Raw genomic sequence first — 22,057 nt, 5'->3', positions numbered from 1 at the left:
TATCTTAGAGGTTTATCCATATTTATTACAAATATCTTTCCAACTCCTGCACTGAGTGTGCTGCGCCTCTTAGATGTGCTAGCAGCTCCAAGCATGTGGACTCATAATTCCAGTGAATTAGTGAGCTTTGGCAACAGAGCACGTATTTGCATAATAATAGTCTTTGCCTTGCGTTCCATACAATTTGCAAAATAAATTCAAGAGGATATTTTAAAACTGTCATCACCAGACATCATATCTTTACTTGTGTGACATCAATTTGAAGTTCCCTTTATTAAATGATGTCATCTTGGAAGCTGGAACCACTAAGGGGGCACTGAGCTTAATTGCAACTAATATGCTTCCTTGAAAGAATGGTTTGCTTGATTCCTGAGGAATTGCTGCACTTCTCGGAAACTGAAATATGAACTCAAATATAAAAGAATTGCTGCCTGCTCTTTGGATTTTCACAGTGTACTTCTGGTTCTAGGCATATAGTCCCTGATGTAAATGGTCATAGTGATGCCAGCTTACATTTTGTTGTCTATGGAAGAAGCCATATTACTTATCTAGGAAACACCTCCATAAAAATGAGATTTCATTCCTCTTGTATTGGTCAGTATCATTATAGCCCCCATCTGTTTTTTGTTTTGTTTTTTTCCAAAACTAAATCTTTAGCTGCTTGTTGTAAGCTTTTTGTCTCCTGTATTGTGTAAGTACTGAGATAGAAGGAAAAAAAAATCCTATATTTCTCACATTAACAAATATTAAACTAATGTTTAGTGTCCTTTGCATTTGAATTCTGATTCCTGACAACTCTGAAGCTCTTGAATCTAGACAAAGATTAAAAGGAGATTGTTGCTAATCCATCTACCAGTGTCTTGCTGCTATAGTTTGCCACCTCAGCTTTCCAAGCCATGCTGAAAGAGAAATTCAATCCATTCATGTGCTGCTTATACCAATACTGTGTAAAGGATGCAAAAGAAAGAACTTACATTCCCTCGATGCTACTTTTGCTTGTTCTTTCCTTATGGAGAACAAACACCGCCTTCCTGTAGAATATGCATGTTATGTCTGTGTTATTTAGGAAAAGAAATAGTTAAAAGGATCCTGTAGTTCATCATGCTCCATTAAAGCCACTAATTCTTTGATGCTTTCAGGTGTACCTTCTCCCATCCTGCAAAAAGTTGATGTGGTCTCTGAAGTATCCCAGGAAACGTGTGAGGCCCTGGCTGACTGCCTCAACCTATTCACAAAGCAGGAAGGGGTATGTATTTGTGCTTGTGCGGGGTTTATTAAGGGTCTGAATAGCTTAGTATATTTTGCTAGCTGCTTTCTTAAAATAATTTAAAAAATAATAAAACCTAGTTTTGTAGGCAAGCTGTTCTTTCACATGCTGAATGTTTAATAAAAACTCGCTATTCTAAGGAGTAGCTCAGTTCCTCTACAGAGGGATATCTCAGTGTTGAGCATACACAAGAATCCCAGATTTTGCTTGCAAACTGTTGCTTGAATTTAAGAAAGCAGTTGCTTTGCTGATTCAAAGGTTAAAATATTGAGAAAAATCATTTTTTATGTGTGCTTGCTAACTGAAGTGTTGAAGAGTGTTGCTTCTGAATTTGTTATTCAGACCATGTGCTTAGTGGGTGTACAAATGCTATCTGTTGAACTTCTGGCTTTTCCAGTGACAAATATCTTGTATGGTGTTAAACAAATGCTTCAGTTTGGGAATACGTAATACACTGTTTAAATCCTGGGGTGGGAGGGAGATATGGTGTTTTCACCACTCTAGAAGACACTGTGGTACTTGGAATAAATTTGTCTTGCTGTGTGGTGGTAACAGTTAATGCTTCTTTTTTGGCACTTGTGGTCAGCAAGCTGTGTGTCAAGCTGGGGTTGTGTGGTTGCTGTTAGTCTTCTGGTCATTTAACAGTGAGCTGCTTTAAGGTTGGTTGGTTTCTTTTTCATTCCTTTCCAAACCTTTTTGTCCCCAGTCATGAGTCTTCTAGACTTGAGTCAATCTCTAGCAAAGTGGAACAAGCATTGCTGTTTTACATATGTATCTTTTTTCTTCAAGAAAATCTAATCCTGAAGTTGCCAGTTCCATTTGTGGATGAGGGGGAATTGTTACAATGGTGGGTGTATAGTGTTAGCTAGTATTCCTTAATTGTGTTGGCATCTCTTCAGAAAAGACTAAAATAGGATATCAGAGTGAGTATGGCAAAACATATGGTGAAATGTAGCTTCACCTTACTTGAACCCGAGCTGTCTCTGGAGGTGGAAAAGGCCTCGTTTCAGTTTGGGAGCATAGGGCTTGGGCACAGGGAGACAGGCTGAGGTGTGAACTTGGATTTCCACCATAGCTGATGAATCCAGAAGATGTGATCTCGAAGAGCTCTGTGTCTTGGTATTTTTAAACTTCCAGCTATTGCAATTTCAGAATAGAATCCAGGATTTTAAAGACATTGTCACCTCATAAGGGAATGGAATTAGAGCAGCAGTCTCTCCTTAAAGCTTGAACATCCCCGAAAGTTATGTTCCCTGAGCATTATTGTTCTTAAACTCACAACCTTTTTTTTTTTTTCCCCTTGTAAGACAGAGTGCTGCTATTTGCCATTCAGTGTTGATTTCTAGGCTGTACTTCTGTTGGCATTGCAAAAGTTATTGTTTTCCTGCCTTAGCAAATGACTGCTTGTAAATGCTGTAGTATTTTCTTCCAGTATATGGAATAGTAAAGCATTAATCTGCTGAAGTATCAGACTGTGGTATAAAAGCACTTCTGACCATGATGTCAGTAGAGAGTGTTGTAACTAGGAACAATTGCTGTGCATGCTGTGCTCTAGCAAGCATTGGCGCTTTTAATGTGAAGCTGCCCAGCCAGCTTCAGGAAAGGGAGCTACAGCAGTTGGAAAGCTTATTTTGTGCTTTTCCTGCTGTTCCAGCTGACAACTGGTCACTAGTGGTGTTCCTGAGGGTCTTTTTGGTGATCTGGATGAGGAGATTGAGAGCACCCTCAGTAAGTTTGCACATGACACCAATCTGGAAGGAAGTGTTGATCTTTGTAGGAGTGGGAGGGGCCCCACAGAGGGATCTGGACGGGCTGGATAGCTGGGCTGAGGCCAGACGGATAAAGTTTAACAAGACCGAGTGTTGGGTCCTGTGCAACAACCCCAGACATCACTACAGGCTTGGGGTAGAGTGGCTGGAAAGCTGCATGGAAGGATCTAGGGGTGTTGGTCAATGCTTGGCTAAACATGAGCAGTGGCCAAGAAGGCCAGTGACTTCCTGGCTTGTGTCAGAAATAGTACAGCCAGTAGGAGCAGAGAGGTGATCGTCATTTTCTATTTGGCACTGGTGAACCTCGAGTACCGCATTCAGTTTTGAGCCCCTCACTATGAGAAAGACAGTGATATCCTGGAGTGTATCCAGAGAAGGGCAATGTGAGGGGTCTGGAGTGCAAATCTTACTGAGAGCAGCTGAGGGAGCTGGGATTGTTCAGTCTGAAGAAGAGGAGGCTCAGGAGGGACCTTATTGCCCTCTGCAACTCCCTGAAAGGAGGTTGTGGTGAGATGGGAGTCTTCTACCCACATAAGAAGCAATAGGCTGAAAGGAAACACCCTCAAGTTGTAGCAGAGAAGGAGGTTCAGGTTAAATACTAGCAGAAATTTCTTCACCGAATGAGTGGTGAGGTATTGGAACAGACTGCCCAGGGGTGGTGGTGGTTCCTGGAGATGTTCAAGAGCTGTGTGGATGTGGCACTTAGAGACATGGGTTAGTGAGCATGGTGAGGAGGGGTTGATGGCTGGACTTCAGTGGTCTTAGTGGTTTTTTGATCTTAACAATTCTGTGACAGCTCCCCCATAGTTCTTCCTTTGCCATGGAGGCACTGCTTGCTCTGCAGTACTATCAGCTGTCTGGTACATGCCCTGTGGAACTTGTCTCTGGAGCAAATGTGGTTGCAGTCTCCACACCCTTTATTCCTCTTGAAGGAGGACTCTTTTGTCTCTCACTGGAATTGCTGGCATACCAGGAGCTGAGGCTCCTCCGGTGCTGAGCCTGCTCCCTTCACAGGGGTAACCAACACATCCCCTTTGCTTAGGATGATCCCCATCGTTACTGTGTGTGAACTGTAGCGTAATTACCCAGTACACAAATACACTGCTGATAGAGCCCCGAGATGGGGAACGGAGCCGCCTTCCGCAGCCTCTCCATCTGCCTCCCGCAGCGTGGGCACCCGGCGCGGGGCCGGAACGGGCGTGACGTCACCGCCGCGCACAGCGGGGCCGCCGTGACATCAGGGAGAGAGAGGGGCACGGTGTCCGCGCGTCAAAAATAGCGCTGCGGAGGAGCCCCGCGCGGGCGCTGGGATACGGCGGCACGCGGCCCCATGCGTCGCCCGAGCCCGCGGAGCGGCGGGGCCGGCCCGCCCGGAGGGACTCTCTCGGTTCCTTCCCGCAGCGCTAGCATGCGGGGCGAGGTGAGGGCCGGCAGCTGCTGCAGGGCGGGGCGGGGCGGGGCGGGGCGCTCCGGCTGCCGTCCTCCGAGCGCTGCCGCGGTGCGTAGCGAACGCCGGGCCGCCGCCTGCTGCCATCGGCGGAGCCCCGCGGTGCCGAGCGGGGATGGGCGCGGGGACGGCTCAGCGAGAGATCAAAGCGGGCGAGGAGCGGGGGAACTACAGGGCGGCTGCGAGCGGAACGCAGTGAGGCGCTGGTGCCGGCGTAGCGTCTCGGAGAGCTTCTGCAGTGACTTTGGCACAAGGTTAGTAAGTGCTGCTTCGGAGCAGGGCTTCCCCTGCGCTGCTTCTAGCAGACCCCGCCGTTTCGTTCTGAAAGCAGCCCGATTTCAGAATCGGTATGTTCCGTGGGAGCTTTGTGTAGCAGTAGCGAGAGTTTAACTGAAGGTTATGATTTCGATTGCTCTTTCTACTGTTATTTTTGGGTAAGTTTAAAGCCTGCCCGTGGTACGTGCGTTCCATGTACTGAAGCTGTCAGAAACTGAAAGGCATTTTTTACTTTTTTTTTTCTTTCAAAAAAGCAAGGGTTTTTTTTTGTTTGTTTGTTTTCTTTTAAATGTGTTTTCTTCGTTAACCAGATCTAGATAAAGAGTGCTGACAAGTGCCGTGACTCTCCTAAGTTTCACTTTTACCATCAGGGATTATACTTAACAGCAACTGCTGAGTCTCATAGCTCAGAACAGCGGCTGCCTTCATTTGCAGTCTGTCAGCATCTGAGGTCTTCCTTTGTTTGTAGGTGGTGTTCTTTCTGGCTATTTTTTTTTCTTTTCATTTTTGCAAAAGGGGCTCTGTTTGCAGGCTAATAGCCAACGAGATCAGGGATTCAGGAAAGAAGTTTTTGGCTGCTTCTCCTGGTTTAGAAGAGCTGTGGACTCGTACAGAATCGATCGTAGCAGAGTCAGTTTGTCATTTTTGCAGGAACTTTAAGGTCAAAAAACCGTAGGTCGTAGTCCTTGAAGTTAGTTACCTTTATCATGGTTGTAATATGTTATCTGCTGCATGGATTACTGATGTACTGCAAATAAATACAGAAATTTCTGTTGTTTAATTAGTAAATGTTAATTTTGGTTTAAAAGTTCAGCATACTCCCTCGTTTCTTTTCACATTTCTCAAATATCTTAGAAACAGAACTGAATGTCCAATATGCTGGTTCATGTTTCTGTGAATGAATGCGTGCATCTCTGAGATACACATAGCTCTTTGAGCCTCTGCTATGAGGTCTGAGGGACGTGCATGAGCATGACTCTTAGCGCAGAGCAGCTGCCTTACTGGGTTGTGAATGAAGATGTTTGTAAGCTGCATCCAGGTGGTTTTGGAAGAGATTTCTTCTTATCAGTGCCCTCGTGCAGGTGGAGATGAGGGAGCAGTATTGACACGCAACAGTCAGAGGAGAATACCTGATGTGGGCAGCTGTAGCAAATGTGTCTGCAAGGAGCCCTGGAGTCACTCAACACTCCTACCCTGTCTGGCCCAGCACAGCTGTGATGACCTCTGCTTCGTCTTAGGGGGTCCCTGGGGAGGGAGAGGTGAGGGACTCAGCTGAAGCTATGGAAATAAAGAAGGCAGTTCTGATTTCCAAGCTAGAGCTAGGGATGGAGGTCATGACTTGGCTGGCTGGTATACTGTACTTAACCATGTCAGTCTTAATCCCTAAAGTAATGACATCCGTGCCTTTTGCACCTTTTGCTCAGGTCCGTACAGTAGCCCTATATTGTGTTGTTCCCTTTAAATCACTGGAGCACACTGGAACCCTTATGGTGTCCACTGAGCTCTGCAGCCTTGCTGAAAGCAGTGGAGGCCAAGGTGAGACCTTGGTGTGCTTTGTGCCCTTTGTGGGTAGTATAAACAATCGAAACACTATTTAGCTTGCGAGATCAGGGAATGGAGGAGAGCAGGTTTCAAACAGTAAGTGGTTGCACCAAGCATGGCAAAAGCTGTCTGGTGTTGAGAGACTGGAGGTGTGTCTGTGCCAAGGAAATTTTTATTGGTGTGGATGTCTCTGACATGACCCTATTCCTTCTCCTCCAAATGAGTAGCAGTGTACTAGAGATGCCTCGCTGAATGAATTGATGTAAATATGCCTGAATCTTGTTCAAAAGTAACAAGTTAATTGGAAGGTTCTCTGTGCTAAAACAAATGCTGAGATAAAGGCTGACAGAATTTATCCCTGAAACAGGAGGGCATGGGATGTAATATGCTGCAGAATGGCGTGTAGGCATGGAATACAAGAGAACAAAGCTGCTGACAGAAGTCATTTGGCAGATTGTTTCTCTCCTTACTTGAATGTCACTGGTTCTAGTCATGCCTTGATGATTCTTGCTGTGCTAATTTTTGGATACTTTACATACATATGTCTTGCCTGTGCTGAAGCTCTAAAGATGAGAGATTCAAATCAGAGCAACTTGATAGTGAAATGTTTGCAGATGGCATCATGTTGTTCCTCTGGAAGCATTTTCTTTACTGTACTGCAGATAGAAAGCAAACTAAAGGTCTGTGAAGACAGCGTCCTTGTCAGTGTTATGTAAAGAGAGGAGTTTAGCCAGTCCAAAGTATCCAAGAGATAGGGGAATTCAAGAATGCAACTTTTTTTCAGAGACTTTCCCTACAGCAGCCAAGACTGAATAGGTCACCAGAGCGGGAAGAGAAGTGAGCAGCAGCCCAGACGGAAACTTGTTGAAGTAACAAATACCAGGGAGAAGATAAGTAAATATCACTTTTTAAAAAAAATTTATCTTTTTTTATAAGGATGCTATGTGTATTGACAAAATGCTTACATTCTAAAGTAGATGAAAGGGTCTGTGTCCGAATACTTAAATGAAAGGCTTCTGGGCACCAGACAGTCCCAGCTGCCAGCAGCATGCCTGGATGTTACTCTAGGACAAAAAATGCAAGCTTCTGGGCTTTGAATTGCTGCAGGCTCCCAATGTAAGCATGGAATCATAGAATGATTTGGATTGGAAGAGACATCAGAGCCCACTCAATCCACCCCATGACTTGGGCAGGGCTGCCACTCAGCAGCTCAACTGCCCAAGGCCCCATCCAATCTGGCCTTGAGCGCCTCCAGGGATGGGGCACCACAGCTTCTTGGGGCAGCCCATGCCTCACTCTCCTCTGAGTGAAGAATTTTTGTCTAACATCTAACCTAAATTTCTCCTCTTAGTTTAAAGCCTTTTGAACAATGTACGCTTCAAAAGTTAATCTTTTTTTTTGTTCGTTTTATATAGGTAATGATACATTTGAATATAATCTCTTGGCAAATCTATCTAATTTTTAGTGGTAGGGAAACTTGCTGACTTATACGCTCTTAGCAGCTCATGTGAAAACCAGTCACATAACTTGTCTGTAGGCATTCTCCATTACCACATTGCCCAATACAAAGCAGTGCTGCTCTGTTCTTGCACTCTCCAGCATGGACTAATTATTTTTTTTCAAAGCTTGACTTGCGGATTTTTTTTTTTCTTGGCAGTTGTTAAGCAGCCTGGTGTAAACTAACATGGAATGAGTTCATGGGCCTCTGGGGAAGTACGGTGTAAAAGCATATTAGCTTGAAATTAAACCTCTCTCTGCTTCTGCAGTTCCAAACCTGAGGTTTGCTTCTGAGGTATTGTCTACAAATTATTTAGGGATCTTTTAAAGTTCAAAAACAGGCAGAAAAGGGACTTAACTGGGACTGCAAAGAAGATAAAGAAGCAATCAGATATAATGGAATGATATTTGATATAGCAAGATTTTAAAACAAAACACAACTGAATGGTTTTTGTAAATGTACTTGGAAGTGGTGTTCTTGTCTGTGTATAAGCTGATAGGAATAAAAAGAAATAGAGAGAATGGAAACTTTGTGTGTCCTCACTCCTTACTGCAGTGAGGATATTGTTTCTCTTCCTCTCCACCATGCTTGGAAAACAAACTGGAATGAGGAGGGTGTACATTCTTATTCTTGTATAGTCATTGTGATTTCGTAATGGCATGTAAAGCTGATCAGCTTGTTCTTAGTTTTCTGGCTTATTGTGTATCTGATGTGTTTTGGAAGAACAGATGAGGAACAGAGAGCTAAAACTTGATGGCTCTCCCAGATTAGTCAGTGTGTTGTAGTCAGTGTGTAGTATTTGATGTGTATCAAATGATGTGTATGATGTGTATCATATGATGTGTATTTGATGACTTTGGATACTGAGGTTTTGTCCCCCAATGGGGACTGCAGTAGCGGTCCAGCTGTGTGGTCTGTTTTTGTCTCAGCTGCATAAAATATCAGGATGCTGAATTGGGTGACTGCAGTCACCCATGGTTACTAATTGTCTGGAGATGCGTTCTCCATCTTGACCTTTGTTTCTTGGAAATTAAGGTTTTAATAATGCCTTCTTCCTTGTAAAACTGATAAAAGCTAGTTCCCTAGAATAAAATAATCTCTTGTTGGTTTGATTACTGGAAATTAACATGTTTTTAAGGAGGAGATGATATTTAACTTTTATTACCTTCTTTTTTTTATGTGAAGTTGTTTTAAAAGCATTCTCTTGAAGCCTTAAGTTACTTACGCTTGTGTTGACAAATCCTCTTAGGATTGCCGTGTGACGTTATGTTTTATTTGGTCTGCTTACATGTCAGTGATTTAAAAGTTAACATCTCTTGCCTTATGACCTAGTATGCTGTTGATGTGCAGTTGACTTTTCTTGAATCAGGGAAGTTGAGTCTAAAGTTCCTTTTCTCTCTTCTTTGCCCTTCCTCATTTATGTAGTTCTGATCTTCAGCTACAAAGACTAAAAGGCTGTTGAAGTAGTCTACCTAGACTTCAGCAAAGCCTTGGATGCTGTCTCCAACGGTATTCTCCTAGAGAAGCTGGCAGCCTGTGACTTGGTCAGGTACACTCTTTTCTGGGCAAAGAACTGGCTGGATGGACAGGCCCAAAGAGTGGTGGTGAATGGAGTTAAATCCAGCTGGCGACTGGTCATGAGTGGTGGTTCCCCAAGGGCCAGTATTGGGACTGGCTCTGTTTAATGTCTTTTTTGATGATCTGGATGAGGGAATTGAATGCACCCTCAGTAAGTTTGCACGACACCAATCTGTGAGGAAGTGTTGATCTGTGTGGGAGTAGGAGGGGCCCTACAGAGGGATCTGGATGGGCTGGGTAGCTGGGCAGAAGCCAGTCGGATAAAGTTCAATGAGACCAAGTGTTGAGTCCTGCATATTGGTCATAACAACTCCAGGCATTGCTACAGGTTTGAGGCAGAGCGTCCGGTAAGTTGTGTGGAAGAAAAGGATCTGGGGGTGTTGGTTAACACTTGGCTGAACGTGAGCCAGCGGTGTGACTTTGTGTGACTTGTATCAGAAATAGTTTTGCCAGCTGGAACAGGGAAGTGATTGTCTCTCCGTTCTTCACACTGATAGAGGTCATGCCTCAAGTACTGTGTTCAGTTCTGAACTTCTCACTACATGAAAGACAGTGAGGCCCTGGAGTGTGTCCAGAGGACGGCAACAAAGCCGTGAGGGGTCTGGAGCACAAGGCTTATGGGGAGCAGCTGAGGGAGCTGAGATTGTTCAGTCTGGAGAAGAGGAGGCTCGGGAGACTTTATTGCCCTCTACAATTCCCTGAAAAAAGATTGTGGTGAGGTGGGGAGCATCTTCTCCCACCTAAATAGTGATTGGATGAGAAGGAATGGCCTCAAATTGTGTCAGGGGAGATTTAGGCTTTAACACTAAGAAAAATGTTTTCTCCAAAGAGTGGTGAGGTGCTAGAATGGGCTGCCCAGGAAGGTGGTAGAATCACTGTCCCCAGAGATGTTCAAGAAACATTTGGATGTTGTGCTAAGGAACATGGTTTAGTGGGGAAATATTGGTTGTAGGTGGATAGTTGGACTGGATGATCTTGGAGGTCTTTTCCAATTTCTATGATTCTATGAAAATGGATGGTCCACAGGTAGTATTAGTGGTGTGCATGTGTGTCTTTTTTTTCAATTAATTTCACCTGAGTGACTTCTCAACCAGAGTTACCCTTGTCACTGCCTTATTCAGTGACACCTCAGAACTGATAGCATTTTTGTAATAGAGGTGAGCCATTGTGGAATTTGACTTCTGTGATTGTCTTTATCTCATGTCCTTGTTGGCCTGTCCGTCTCTCCCAGACTGCCAGTGACTTTGAAAGGGTTTTTTTTTTTTTTTTTAAATATTAACATTCAGAATTGTGTTGGTGCTGTGCTGCCCAGTGAAGAAATGTTTGTGTAATTCTGACTGCTGAGTCACTGAGGTTATTACTAGAATTGGTAAATGGGCTTAATTTGAAAAGTGTTTATGTATTGAAAATAAGTCACTGGTTTTATACTTTTCCTTGAAGGTACGTGCAAGGCATAGTCATTAATGAGTGTTAGTAACCTGGTTCTCTAAGTAGTGCATTTCCACATATAGTAAACATCGTCATCTTTTAAATGTATCACTAAGAGACTTAAAAAAAAAAAAAAAAAAAAAAAAGTGTTCCATGTTATTGGAACACAAGTTGGAAATGCTGGTCTGTGCTTATGTGAGGATGACTGCTAAGCACACACACAAAGCAAATGATACTACTTTTATAGTAAAGAGCTAAGCTGAATGTTGTTGCAAAGGAATGGTAAGATGTATAGGGCCTTTGAATAAAGCATATCCATTTGTTGTGAATATCCTGAAAAGTTCAGTGTAAGAGGACATGTAGTTTTGATGCAGGACAGGCCTAATCTGAATATCTCCTGTCCTTATAGAATGCATTTGGGATTAGTGCCTGTGATGTGTGTTCACAATCTCTGTGTTAAGCCACATGTAAGATAAATACAGACTCAGTCAGTGGTATTGAACAAGAATGGATTTTTTTCCTCTTGTACTTGTCACTGCTGCATCATTAATGCCAAAACTTGAATATCAATGCAGAAACTTCTGGATCTATAGGCATACTACAAAACTATATGAAAATGGCTTTAAAGTATGTGTATTTGAAGGAAGATCACAGTGTACATTATAATGCAAGGGCATTTCTTAGCTTAGAACTTCAGTCCCTGAAGAGACTATAAAGTTTTTCATCTACTTCAGAGAGTTTTTTGCTGTCACAGCTTCTCTGCTTTGACAAAATAAGCTAGCTTAGATATGTTGTTTGATCACTGAATAGAAGAAATACAGCTCCCCATTAACCTTGAAATTTAATACTGTAGCCTATTAGTTCCTGTCCTCTTGCCCTCTCCATCTCTCTCACAAGCTATAGCAAGATAAAGGTTAGGGAGAAAAAAACTACTCTCACCTTTCTGGAAAGCAAAAAAGCACCTGCTTTGAAGTTGAAGAATTTAAATTGTTAGACATAAAGCAATAGCAAAAAGTCATCTATGGTGATTTCATCATTTTGATGGAGAGCATGTCATGATAATAGTTTAACTCTATAGGTAATGTGGTTATCCATATATGCCAGTAGTTTATACCTTACTGGAAATGCCAACGCAACTATTAATTGTGGAAGCATTCTGCATGCAGATTGCATTGCCTGCTGTTCCAGTGGAACACCTTGCTGCAAGGTCAGACAGAACAAATTCAGGAGAAAATGAGCCTTTAGGAGAGCTTGAAACTTTAGGCAGTTGCATCTATCCCTGTGATTAGTGGAAATCTGTTCTGTATTTCCTCCACCACTGAACCCACACTTTATGCTAAGGTTTAACCTCTATTCTCTCAGAATCACAGAATGGCTGAGGTTGGAAAGCACCTTTGGAGGCTGTTTTGTCTACTCCTTCTGTTCACACAGAGTCACCTATAGAGCTGGTTCCCTGCAGCCATATCCACATGACTTAGTTTTTCCAGCAATGGGAGACTCCACAACCAACCTAGGTAGCCTGTGGCAGTACTTGATCATCCTGATAATGTTCTTCCAGATGTGTTTCCTGATACTCAGAGATAACCTCCTGTGTTTGTTAGTGTCTGTTGCTTCCTGTCTCGGCACTGGGCACCACTGAAAAAGTCCAAGCTCCATCTTCTTTATCTCCTTCTTTCAGGTATTTATAGACATTTATAAGACCCACCCAAGCTTCCTCATATCTAGGCTCTCCCAATTCTATCAGCTTCTTCTCATAGGCGAAGTACTCCAGTCCTTTGATCGTCTAGATCAACCTACGTTGGACTTTGTTGCGTCCAAATCTATCTTGAATTGTGGAGCTCAGAATTAGATCAGGAGCTCCAGGTTTGGCCTGCTGGCAGTAATTTTCCTAATGCAGCCAAGAATACTACTGTTTGCTGCAAGGTTATGCTGTTGGCTCACTTTCAGCTTGATGTCTACCAGGACACCCAGGTCCTTTTCTGCAGAGCAGCTTTTCAGCTGGGTGGTCCCCAGCATATATTGGTATATAGCTCTCAGTTATAAGCTTTTTCTGGAGGCTGACTGCTTCACTGGAAAGAATTTGTGCATAAGCAAAGGGAGCTAGTTATATATAAAAGTCATTTTGTTGTCGTGTCCTTTGATGAAATGTCCACATAGTAGTTAAGAAGCAGCAGAATATAGTCACTGGAGAAAATTTGAGGGAACTGTGTGTCATAAATCAACATACAGTCTGTGTTTTTTAACTCTTGTCTTTGCACCCACATACTATTTAAAGAATCTTAAAAGCAACCTGTCACTCTAAGTTATCAGATCCTGTTTCAGTTTGGGAGTGGTAAAGGGGAGAGTTTGACATTCCTCAGGCTCACGCTTCCATCAAGTCTACCTTCTAGTTTTCTTCTGGGGATTGATGTTTTTTTATTGGAGAATGTCAGAGAAGGGCTTACCAGAAATTTAAGTTGGGGCCACTTCTTCCTCAGAGCTGCAAATGCTAGTAGATTACACACTGAGAAATAATAAAAGATTTATCATTAAAAACATTTGCTACAGATTTAAGTCTAGATGAGCTGAAAGTCTGTAGAAGAATATGTAACTGGGAAGTAGGTTTGTTTTATCTGCTCTGATCTTAACTTACATATTGACGAAGAAAGTCCCAAGCAGCAATGAATAGCATGATGAATTCTTGCCACAGAAAAAATAGTAAAACCCCCAGATAAAGGCAAAATTGATATGAGATTATTCATAAGGAAAGAAGAACTATTCCACCAAGTGCAAATATTTGTACTATCTAGGTGTTCCGCATCATAGGGTGATGATGCATAGCATCTCTTTGTAATGTAACAGTAGATGTCGTATTTTAGGCTAACTGTGGTGTTTGTTTCCTAGCAAAAATGCAAACTGGGAAATGATATTTCACATTCTCAGTATGCAAATGTCTTTTTGCTAATTTGACCTAATGTTGGATTTCCATAACCCAGAGCACAGTTCTCTGTCTGCCCTAAATGCAGAATGAACTTCTGTACAAGATGCTCATATTCCAGGAAGTGTCTTAACAGCCTTCCCCAGGCTTCTGTTTGCCTGCTGTTGTCTGCTTTGGCATAAGGTCAGAACAGTTTCTGAGAGGAGAAACTTCCCTACGGAGAGACACATTTCTTAATGCTGCAAGTTCTTCTAAAATCTCAAGTAGCACTGAGATGTCTGTGTATATCTATGAAGTCTGATTCTCTCGTACTGGAAAGCTGAGAAGCATCTGTTGTCAGATACAGGAAGTTACCGAAGTAGTTTCTGTAGTAGACCGACCGATGACCGAAGTCATCACTTAGAGAACTGATAGCACTGTGTTGTGAAGCCCACTATTGACCTCCAGCCTAGGAAGGAGTTCAGATTTTTTTCATTTTTAACTAGTGTGCTTAGCATCCATACCTAGTTGAGTATTTCTGTTCTAAATTAAGAACTAGTGAACAAAGCATCTGAGTTTTTAGTAATTACGAAATATCTGTAGGGCATGTTTGTTGGTTTGTTCTGGAAATGCTTTTAGAAAAACTTCTAGGTAATCTATATAATTAACTAGATAGTAACTAATATAATTAGAGTTCAAAAACTGGAGATTGTAGAATAGACAATTAGCTTCAGGCATGTTAATTTTTATTAAAAAGAAGCAGATTTCATGTCCAGTTATGGCACTGGAAAGCCAGTGGAAGCCAAACAGCAATAGAGCAAAAACGTGGCAATCACTTCAAAAAGGAAAGCATTAATACAGGTGTTTGCTGTGATCCAGCTTGGAAGAAGTGTGGAGTAAGGGGATGCAAACAGGTTGATCAAAGTAGCCAGTGGTGTGTACTAAGAACTACTTAAGGGAAGTAGTTAGATCAAAATAGCCTTAAGACCCGTTTTCAAAATAAAACAGTCCTTAAGAATAAAAAGGAAATGTTTCCTGTGTGCATTCTTAAGAACCCTTACATCTTAGTTTCACAGAAACCAGGCTAACAAACTTCAAAGATGTCCAGAGCCTCTCTAAAAACACAAAAACAAAAGTCCTTCTCAGATCTGAAAACATGTAACAGCATACTGTTCTTATGCTGTTGGCATCAGTATTTATGTACTGGATTGAAGGAGGCACTTTGCTGGGTAAGGTTACTTGTGGCATCTGCCTCTGAGAAGATAGATGCTTAATCTCACTAGGGCAGCAGACTATCTTGGGGTGTGGAGCTTTTTTGTTTTTATAGTCTTGCTGCTCTGCAACTTGAAATATGCTTCCTGAACATGTACATCACCACTGATGTCATTCAGCCCCAGCTTATTTTGGCTTAACCTATTGGCAAATGTGAATAGCAGCCATATTTAATTTCAGCTTGCCTCAGAATAGAAACAATACTTAACAATACAAAATCAGAAGGCTCTTTTTTTGGACTCCATACATTTGAGTAACTGTCATTATTACAATACTGGAATGCAAATAGGGACTGAATATGGGATTTATCAGTTTACATTGAATCATCTAAGTAAAATACAACTGCAAGAAATAAATACTTCAGAGAGAAGACCTGAATGCCAAAAAGGTGAAACTTTTTGAAATGAAACAGAAAAGCCTCTGCCAACACTTGACCAGTGCAAAATCACTTGGAAGAAACAAGTTTCTCTAGTAGGAAAGCTGAAACTTGGCTAGGGGTTGCAGTGTTCTCAGCTGGTTAAAACTGCACTGCTTCATTGGTCTCTGAATAGTAAACTTTGTTACAGCCAAATGTGGAAAAAGGAAATGGGATGCAAAGGCAGAAAGCACCACACTGAGGAAGAAGTGTCAGCCTCCTAGGAGGGAAAGATGGGAGACAAAAAGTATTTGTCCCTGGCACGTTAATAGTTCTCAGTAGTCTGAAACATTAAGAATTTTGATAGTACATTTGTATCTTTTAAGAAGATTGGGCTCTCCAGCTCTTCTCTTGAATAACAGTTCTTTTGCTGCTTCAGTGTCTATGTGTGTTGGCATGTTCTAGCTGAGGTGGAAATTCTGAGTGGGCAGTAGCTTGGGTCCTGCTTGTAGCAGTGGTTCCTATATCTCTGTTTCATGATTGCATTTTATCCTGCAGCAGAATGCTACTGTTTTAATTAATCAGATATGGGGAAATATTCTAACTCAGTACCCAGAACATTGAAATACAGCCTTTCCAAATAAGCCCTGCTAAACTCCTCCTCTTGAACTTTGAGGTGAATGCTGGTAGTTGACTCACAATGAATCCTTATGTTCATCTGGGGAATAATTGAGGCAGAGTCTTGTGACTCAATTCACAAAGTCTTTGGTTTATTCTATGGGCTTTGAGTTGGAATTTAAGTGAATAGATGACTCGGACTTCAAATTGGTATGTATGGGGTTTGCTTGCACATTTGGGAGTCTTTCAGTTCCTGAACAAAAAGGAAATTTTATAGTGGCACTGCCTGTATATGAGTCTGTGGTCCTGCATTTTCTCTTTTGAATTTGATGACTTTGATAAGCTATGGTGCTCCAGTGCTGTGGCTGCAGCTGGCCAGACTTCTGTGATGGAGTGATGCTGTCCTGTGATACAGTAAGTAACCCTTTAGCGATTGTCAGAGAGCTCAGTTTATCCTTGATTAATTGTTCACATCTCGTTTTGCATTCCAGTAATTGCACTAGCAGTAGTTCAGCTCAATGGCAAGTGCTACCTGAGTATTCCATATTTAACTAAAGATCTGATAGATCTCCAATGCCAATCTCCACTGGTAAGCTTATAGCACAGAGAGAGAGAGAGAGACGAAGCATTAATCAGCGATTGAAGTAGAGCATGGTTTTCTTGGTGCAGTCCTCTGTACCCCCAGGGGTGAGCCTGGACCAAGTTTACAGGAGCTACTTTACTGCAGAAGAAGTTGTGATACAAGACCTTAACATAGGTAATGTGGCAAATGTTGCATGTTGCTTGTGGCTGGAAGTGATAAGGAGCGGTGAGTCAGCAGAGAAGCTGTATGTATAGGCTCATGTGTAAACAGATAAAACTCAGAAAGTTTTGTATAACATTTACTTGTTTTAGGGCCTTAGGAATCTAGGGAGGTATTCATGAGACTGACTGTATCTGTTAGTTTAAAATAAAAAAAAGACAACAAAGCGTTCCCAGTGTGAGCTGTCACCTTTGCAGTTTAATTATCTGTCATAAAAGTATTTGTAAAGAAATTGTTCTTTTCTCTGGTAAGTCAAATGCTGTACTTGGGCATGTTTACATTTCCCTGGTTGGATTTTTAAGCAAATGAGAGAGGCTGGGAAGCGGGGTGAAAGCAGGACTAGGCAAATTCGTATCACATTAGTGCTTAGTGAAAGTTAAGTCCCATAAACAAAGATTAAAAACTGAGCCTTTTTTTTCTTACTTCTGGAAAACTTCCTCTGTAGCTCAGGCATGTTTACAACAATGAGAACTCCAAATGAAAGCAACTGGTTTCAGTTTCATTTCAGTAGCTGCTTATGTAACGGCTATGCGACGCTGTAGGTAGTAGAAAATTTGAAAGCACTTTTTTCATAGTAGCATGTCCTGTGGAACTACAGTACTCTAACAGCATGATTCAAGTCTAGCCAACAAAATAAACAGATCTGTTCCATTTTCAAATAGATATGCCTTGGAGGTCGTTCTAGGTCTTTAAATTTCTTTTGTCCAAGGTGCAGGGGCAAACCTGACTCTTCTTTTAAAAAATATATGTATTACTTTTTCTACTTTAAATGTAAAAGAATAACAGATTTACTCAGCGCTAGCTGAAGCTGGTTATTGCAAAGAACTGGCTCATGCCTGGAGGCACTCGCAATAGGAAAAGTATTGTGCTAACAGCAAAACTGCAACTGTGAGCTTGTCTGTTAGAATAGACAAACAGTGTATGTATCTCAGACTCTCTGTGTTGAGATGGCAAGATCTGATTTTTGATTCAATTTGATATGAAGATCACAGAACAAAGGAAAGAAGCCTTATTTTTAATTCCTGGTGCTGCTTCTAAATAGATCTCTGTAATGTAATGAGTTGCAAGGCATAACTTTGCGCTTGAGGTTACGTCTTTCAGTATACTGAACGAGTAGCTGACTCTGGAAAATTGACAGTTCCATAGAAATGTGTGAAACAAATTGCAGGTTTGATTGACATTTAGTTTGTTACAGAAAAGACTGCAGTTAACGTCAGAAGATATCCACTGCAAACTGGCAGTTCTACTGTAGCAGCATTTTTTCTAACTGTTTGTGTAAATATTAATTTTAAACTAAGTATTAGACTAGCCTTTAGCTTACTGCTGAAAACTTGAATCCTTGCACCTGTACTTCATGGCAAATATGCAGTGATGTTTTCAGGAGCAAGGAAATTCTGTAGCAGTTGGATGAAGCCATTCAATTTTGCAGACCAAAGCTCCGCTTTTGAGCCACCAGAGACATCAGTAAGATAGTGTAAGAGGCAGCTTTCCTGCCGTCAGCTTATTGCAGAGCAGAAGTGGTACATGGTGTACTGACACTGTGTGGAGTCTGCCTTCAGATCCCCTGGTGGTTGCTATGTGAAAGAAGTGGTTCTTCCTACACAACTTGAAAGTCTGCATATTTTGGATACTCTTATTCCTAGCACTGAAGTTGAATATTTTTGGAAGAAAACTTTAACTAAATTGTACTGAGATGTTGTGAGGTCTGTCTTTCTCTCAATCCAGGGAAACTTTAGAGCTAGGGTATGCTGCATCTTTATTTTCTTTTTAAATGTTAAAGGCAGGTAGCTCTACATGTTGAGATTTGTGCTGTGCTTTGCTTGCTGTGTGTTGTCTTTAGATGATTTACTTGCAGCTGCAATAGCATGTTGCTGAGATAATCATTTATTAGCTGGCCGTACAGTAGTGTGACCCTTTCCTACCCTACAAAAGTGCTACTGTTGTTGAGCCTCAATTTAAATTAAAAGCATCCAGCACCATACAAAGCAAGTATTTTGTGTATTGTACTGAGGTATCTTCAGGATGGACAGAGAAGCCTTGGTTCCAGGCTTCACAGATAAACTTCAAGACTTCAGCCTTTAAAAAAAGAAAAAGAGGAGGAGTAGTGGTCTGATGCACCTTACTGATCTCCTGCCTACCTCATGTAAGCTAGAGAGGAGAGGATGGGGCTGGTATTTGTGACACAGAGAGGCTATTTGCTGTTTTGGAATTGGCACATGAACTTTCCTGCTAGTGATATGCAGTGAGGAAGTTAACTTTTAAATAATGCTCTTGAATTTAGCAGGATTTCTAGTGGCATGGAAAGACTATAGAAGTGTCTGCAAATAGCTTCTTGCTTTCCTTTAAAAAAAAAAAAAAAAGATAGGTAGAGGGCTGATTGCTAAAATAACTAGATTCTACTAGTTGAATTCACAATTTAGTGCTTAAAGCCTGAAGACTTTGATGTCTACGGGGACTTCCCTTCAACTAACCAGAAGTGAAGCCACCTACCAGAACACGGGTATCAAATCATTCCAGTTGAGGCATTTAAAAAAAATATAAATCGCTGTGCTGACCTAGATACTGAAGTCATCTCTTGGTGGTTCTGTGTCAGTGTATCATGTGAAAGTGGTGTCTGTAGGAGCGAGGTTAATGATTGAGTGTATGTTTATTTCTTGGAGACAAAGCTAGTTAGTTTCCATCAGCAATTATAAATCTGATTTTTCTCTATAATGACATTCCATTTAGAGATGAAAACAAGACTGATGTTAACTGTCACTGTTTAACAGGACAAGCATAAGCCCAAGGTCCTTGATCAACTGTGATTGCTTTTGTACAAAATAGCTTCTGACAGGGGTCGGGTATGGAGCCTGGCAGGTTGAACAAAGGTTGTAGCTGGTTTCATGCTGGGCTCACTGGAGATATGCTGTTGCATAAATGTGTGCTTTGAAAATATTGTAAGTCTGTCCACATCTTTCTTCAGCTTGGAAGAATGCCCAAACTCCTGCTTTCAGAGCTGAGAGAGCCACACACTGAGCTTTAGGCCGTAGAAGCTTGTGTGGCCATATCTGGGCTCTCTGGATGTATAGGCCGTCCTTCAGGTTTAGCGCTGTTGACAGAGGTTTCAGGTTGATTTTCCTACCCCCTGAGTATTGAATTCAGGTTGCTTTAGAACCAGATCATTTGTTTATGAATGAACATTCATAAATTGCAAGCGACAAACTTCAGCATGTTTTTATTAGCTTCTGGTTAGCATTGAGCTGCTTACATAACAGAAAGTGTTTTTGTTTTTTTTTTTTTTGTTGTTGTTGTTACCTACCTCTAGTGTATAATGGCTATACTAGTAAGCGTTTGGTAGATAGGAATTCTGAAGTACACAGAAGAGTGGATGTTACTGTTAAGCTGGCTAATCATTTTCCAAAAAGGGAATTGATTTTCAGTACATCTTCTGCAGTTCTGAATAGCTGTATATGATGATAGGGCAGAGGAACCTTAAAGTCAGTAAGGGACTTTTTTGGGGTCTTGAGCTCATACCTATTGTTACTTGTTTAGTTAGACTACCATGCTATTGGTGGAGGCAAAAACATCTGAATTTAATTAGATAAACTTTTTCTTTCCATCATTGTAGCTTAAGTTTTAGATAAATACTCAGATCACTCAAATTGTCAAAACATTATAGGATATAACCATCTAACTCTTATACTGCAAAGAAATCTGTAAAGACCATTTTAATAACTAGTTTCCTTTTGTTGGTGTTTAATAATAATGAAAAGCAGCATTTTAGTTGCAGTCCTTCATCCTCTCCCCTTTAAGAGAAGGTAATAGTAATCTCATTTCTCTAACTGGGCAGTTTCTTACCTGTTTGATAGCACATAAAATGTAACCCCCCTCAGAGCCTGCTCACTAACAGATCTTTTCCAGTGGCATGTCCTACTTCTTTGAAACATTGCAGTAATTGGCTTTGTTGGGATCTCTACAATGAACTTTAAATGAAAGTGGCCATAACTGGTCCAGCTTTTTTTCATTTTGTTCAAGGTAAAGCTATTAGGTAGTAAGGGACTTACTGATTTTATTGCTTTCAATTAGCAACCTAATTTTGTACTCTTTAATTATCATTTAATTGGATTGCCCCTCTGTACTCAGAGCATGACAGCCAAAGCAGCTGATGTAGTATTTGACACAACTGAGGGGGTGAGAATTTCTTTCATAATTCTTTCTCCAGTGGTTCTGTTACTGCCAGAATAGAAACGCCTCTCTGGAAGTGGCAAAATCTGTTCTGGCATTTCCTTCCTAGCCCCTGAGTTCTCATCCCATCATTTGTGCCTGACATTGAAAGCACTGTTTCAGTGGTGAGTAAAGCTTTTTGTAAGTGCGAAGTAACCAGATAGGACATATGAACAGTTCTTAGATTCAAAAAGGTAATTTTGATGTATAAATAGGTTGCTTAGGAAGATGTGTAACATTTGTTCCAAGAGGTTTTCATGCCTTTGCATGTTGTTAGTGGAGGGGGAGTTAGTTGCCAACTGACCCTTTGAGAGTAAGCTGGAGGAGAAGGCAGTGTTTGGGGATGCTTGAAAGCCTTTTAAACAGGGTCAGAAAGGGAGAGAGGAAGAGGAAGCGTAAGTGGCTCAGAGATTGGAGAAAGAACAGCCCATTGGAGCCTTGCTGAACTCTGAGAAGAGAGCCTTCCTATGTGTTGCAGCTACGGCTGCATAGTGCTGCATCTGGGAAGGGATTGCCGTACTCTGCTCTGTACTGGGCAGCCTCACCTCGAGCACTGCGTGCAGTTTTGGGAGCCACAATACAAGAAAGACACAAAACTATTAGAGAGTGCCTAAAGGAGGGCTAAGAAGACAGTGAAGGATCCAGAGGGCAATGTGTATGAGGAGCAACTGTGATCCCTCTGCTCAGCACAGACCAGAGGAGCTGAGGGGAGGCCTGATGGCGACTGCAGCTCCTCAGGGAGCAGAGGGGCAGCGCTGAGCTCTGCTGCGTGACAGCAGCAGGGCCCAAGGGAACGGCATGGAGTTGTGCCAGGGGAGAGCAGCTGGGGGTTGGGGACAGGTGCTGCACCACAGGCGGTGGGCATGGAACGGGCTGCCCAGGATGGTGGGCATGGCACTGAGCTGCTGGAGTTCAAGGAGCATCTGGACCATGCTCTCAGAGCTAGGGCTTGGATTTTTGGTTGGTCCTGTGTGAAGCTGGGAGATGGACCTTGCAAGTCCCTTCCAATTTGGGATATTCTGTGATTCTGAGCTGGCTCCCCTCCCCTGAAGGAAGTAGGAGGTGGGAAGAAACCCACAAAAAAAGAAGGGCAGGGGGAAGGAAAT

The 22,057-nt window shown here is 42.0% G+C and overlaps 1 protein-coding gene across 4 annotated transcripts in view; it reads left to right on the top strand.

Annotated features, from left to right (window-relative positions):
* Window positions 1-22,057, top strand: part of OSBPL1A (oxysterol binding protein like 1A) — a 71,926-nt gene that overhangs the window by 21,057 nt on the left and 28,812 nt on the right. For 2 of the 4 annotated variants that reach the window (XM_042869560.1, XM_042869559.1), the window contains exon 15: window positions 1,140-1,246. In XM_042869560.1, the coding sequence (XP_042725494.1) occupies window positions 1,140-1,246 (107 nt within the window). Of the gene's footprint in view, window positions 1-1,139; window positions 1,247-4,571; window positions 4,738-9,705; window positions 9,725-22,057 lie in introns of those variants that run through there. The other 2 variants (XM_042869561.1, XM_042869562.1) reach the window with 2 other exon arrangements.

This window comes from Lagopus leucura, unplaced genomic scaffold, assembly GCF_019238085.1.
Source record: "Lagopus leucura isolate 7727_CA_CO unplaced genomic scaffold, USGS_WTPT01 Super-Scaffold_100002, whole genome shotgun sequence".
Taxonomy (NCBI): domain Eukaryota; kingdom Metazoa; phylum Chordata; class Aves; order Galliformes; family Phasianidae; genus Lagopus; species Lagopus leucura.
This window is presented reverse-complemented; position numbering and strand designations above follow the sequence as displayed.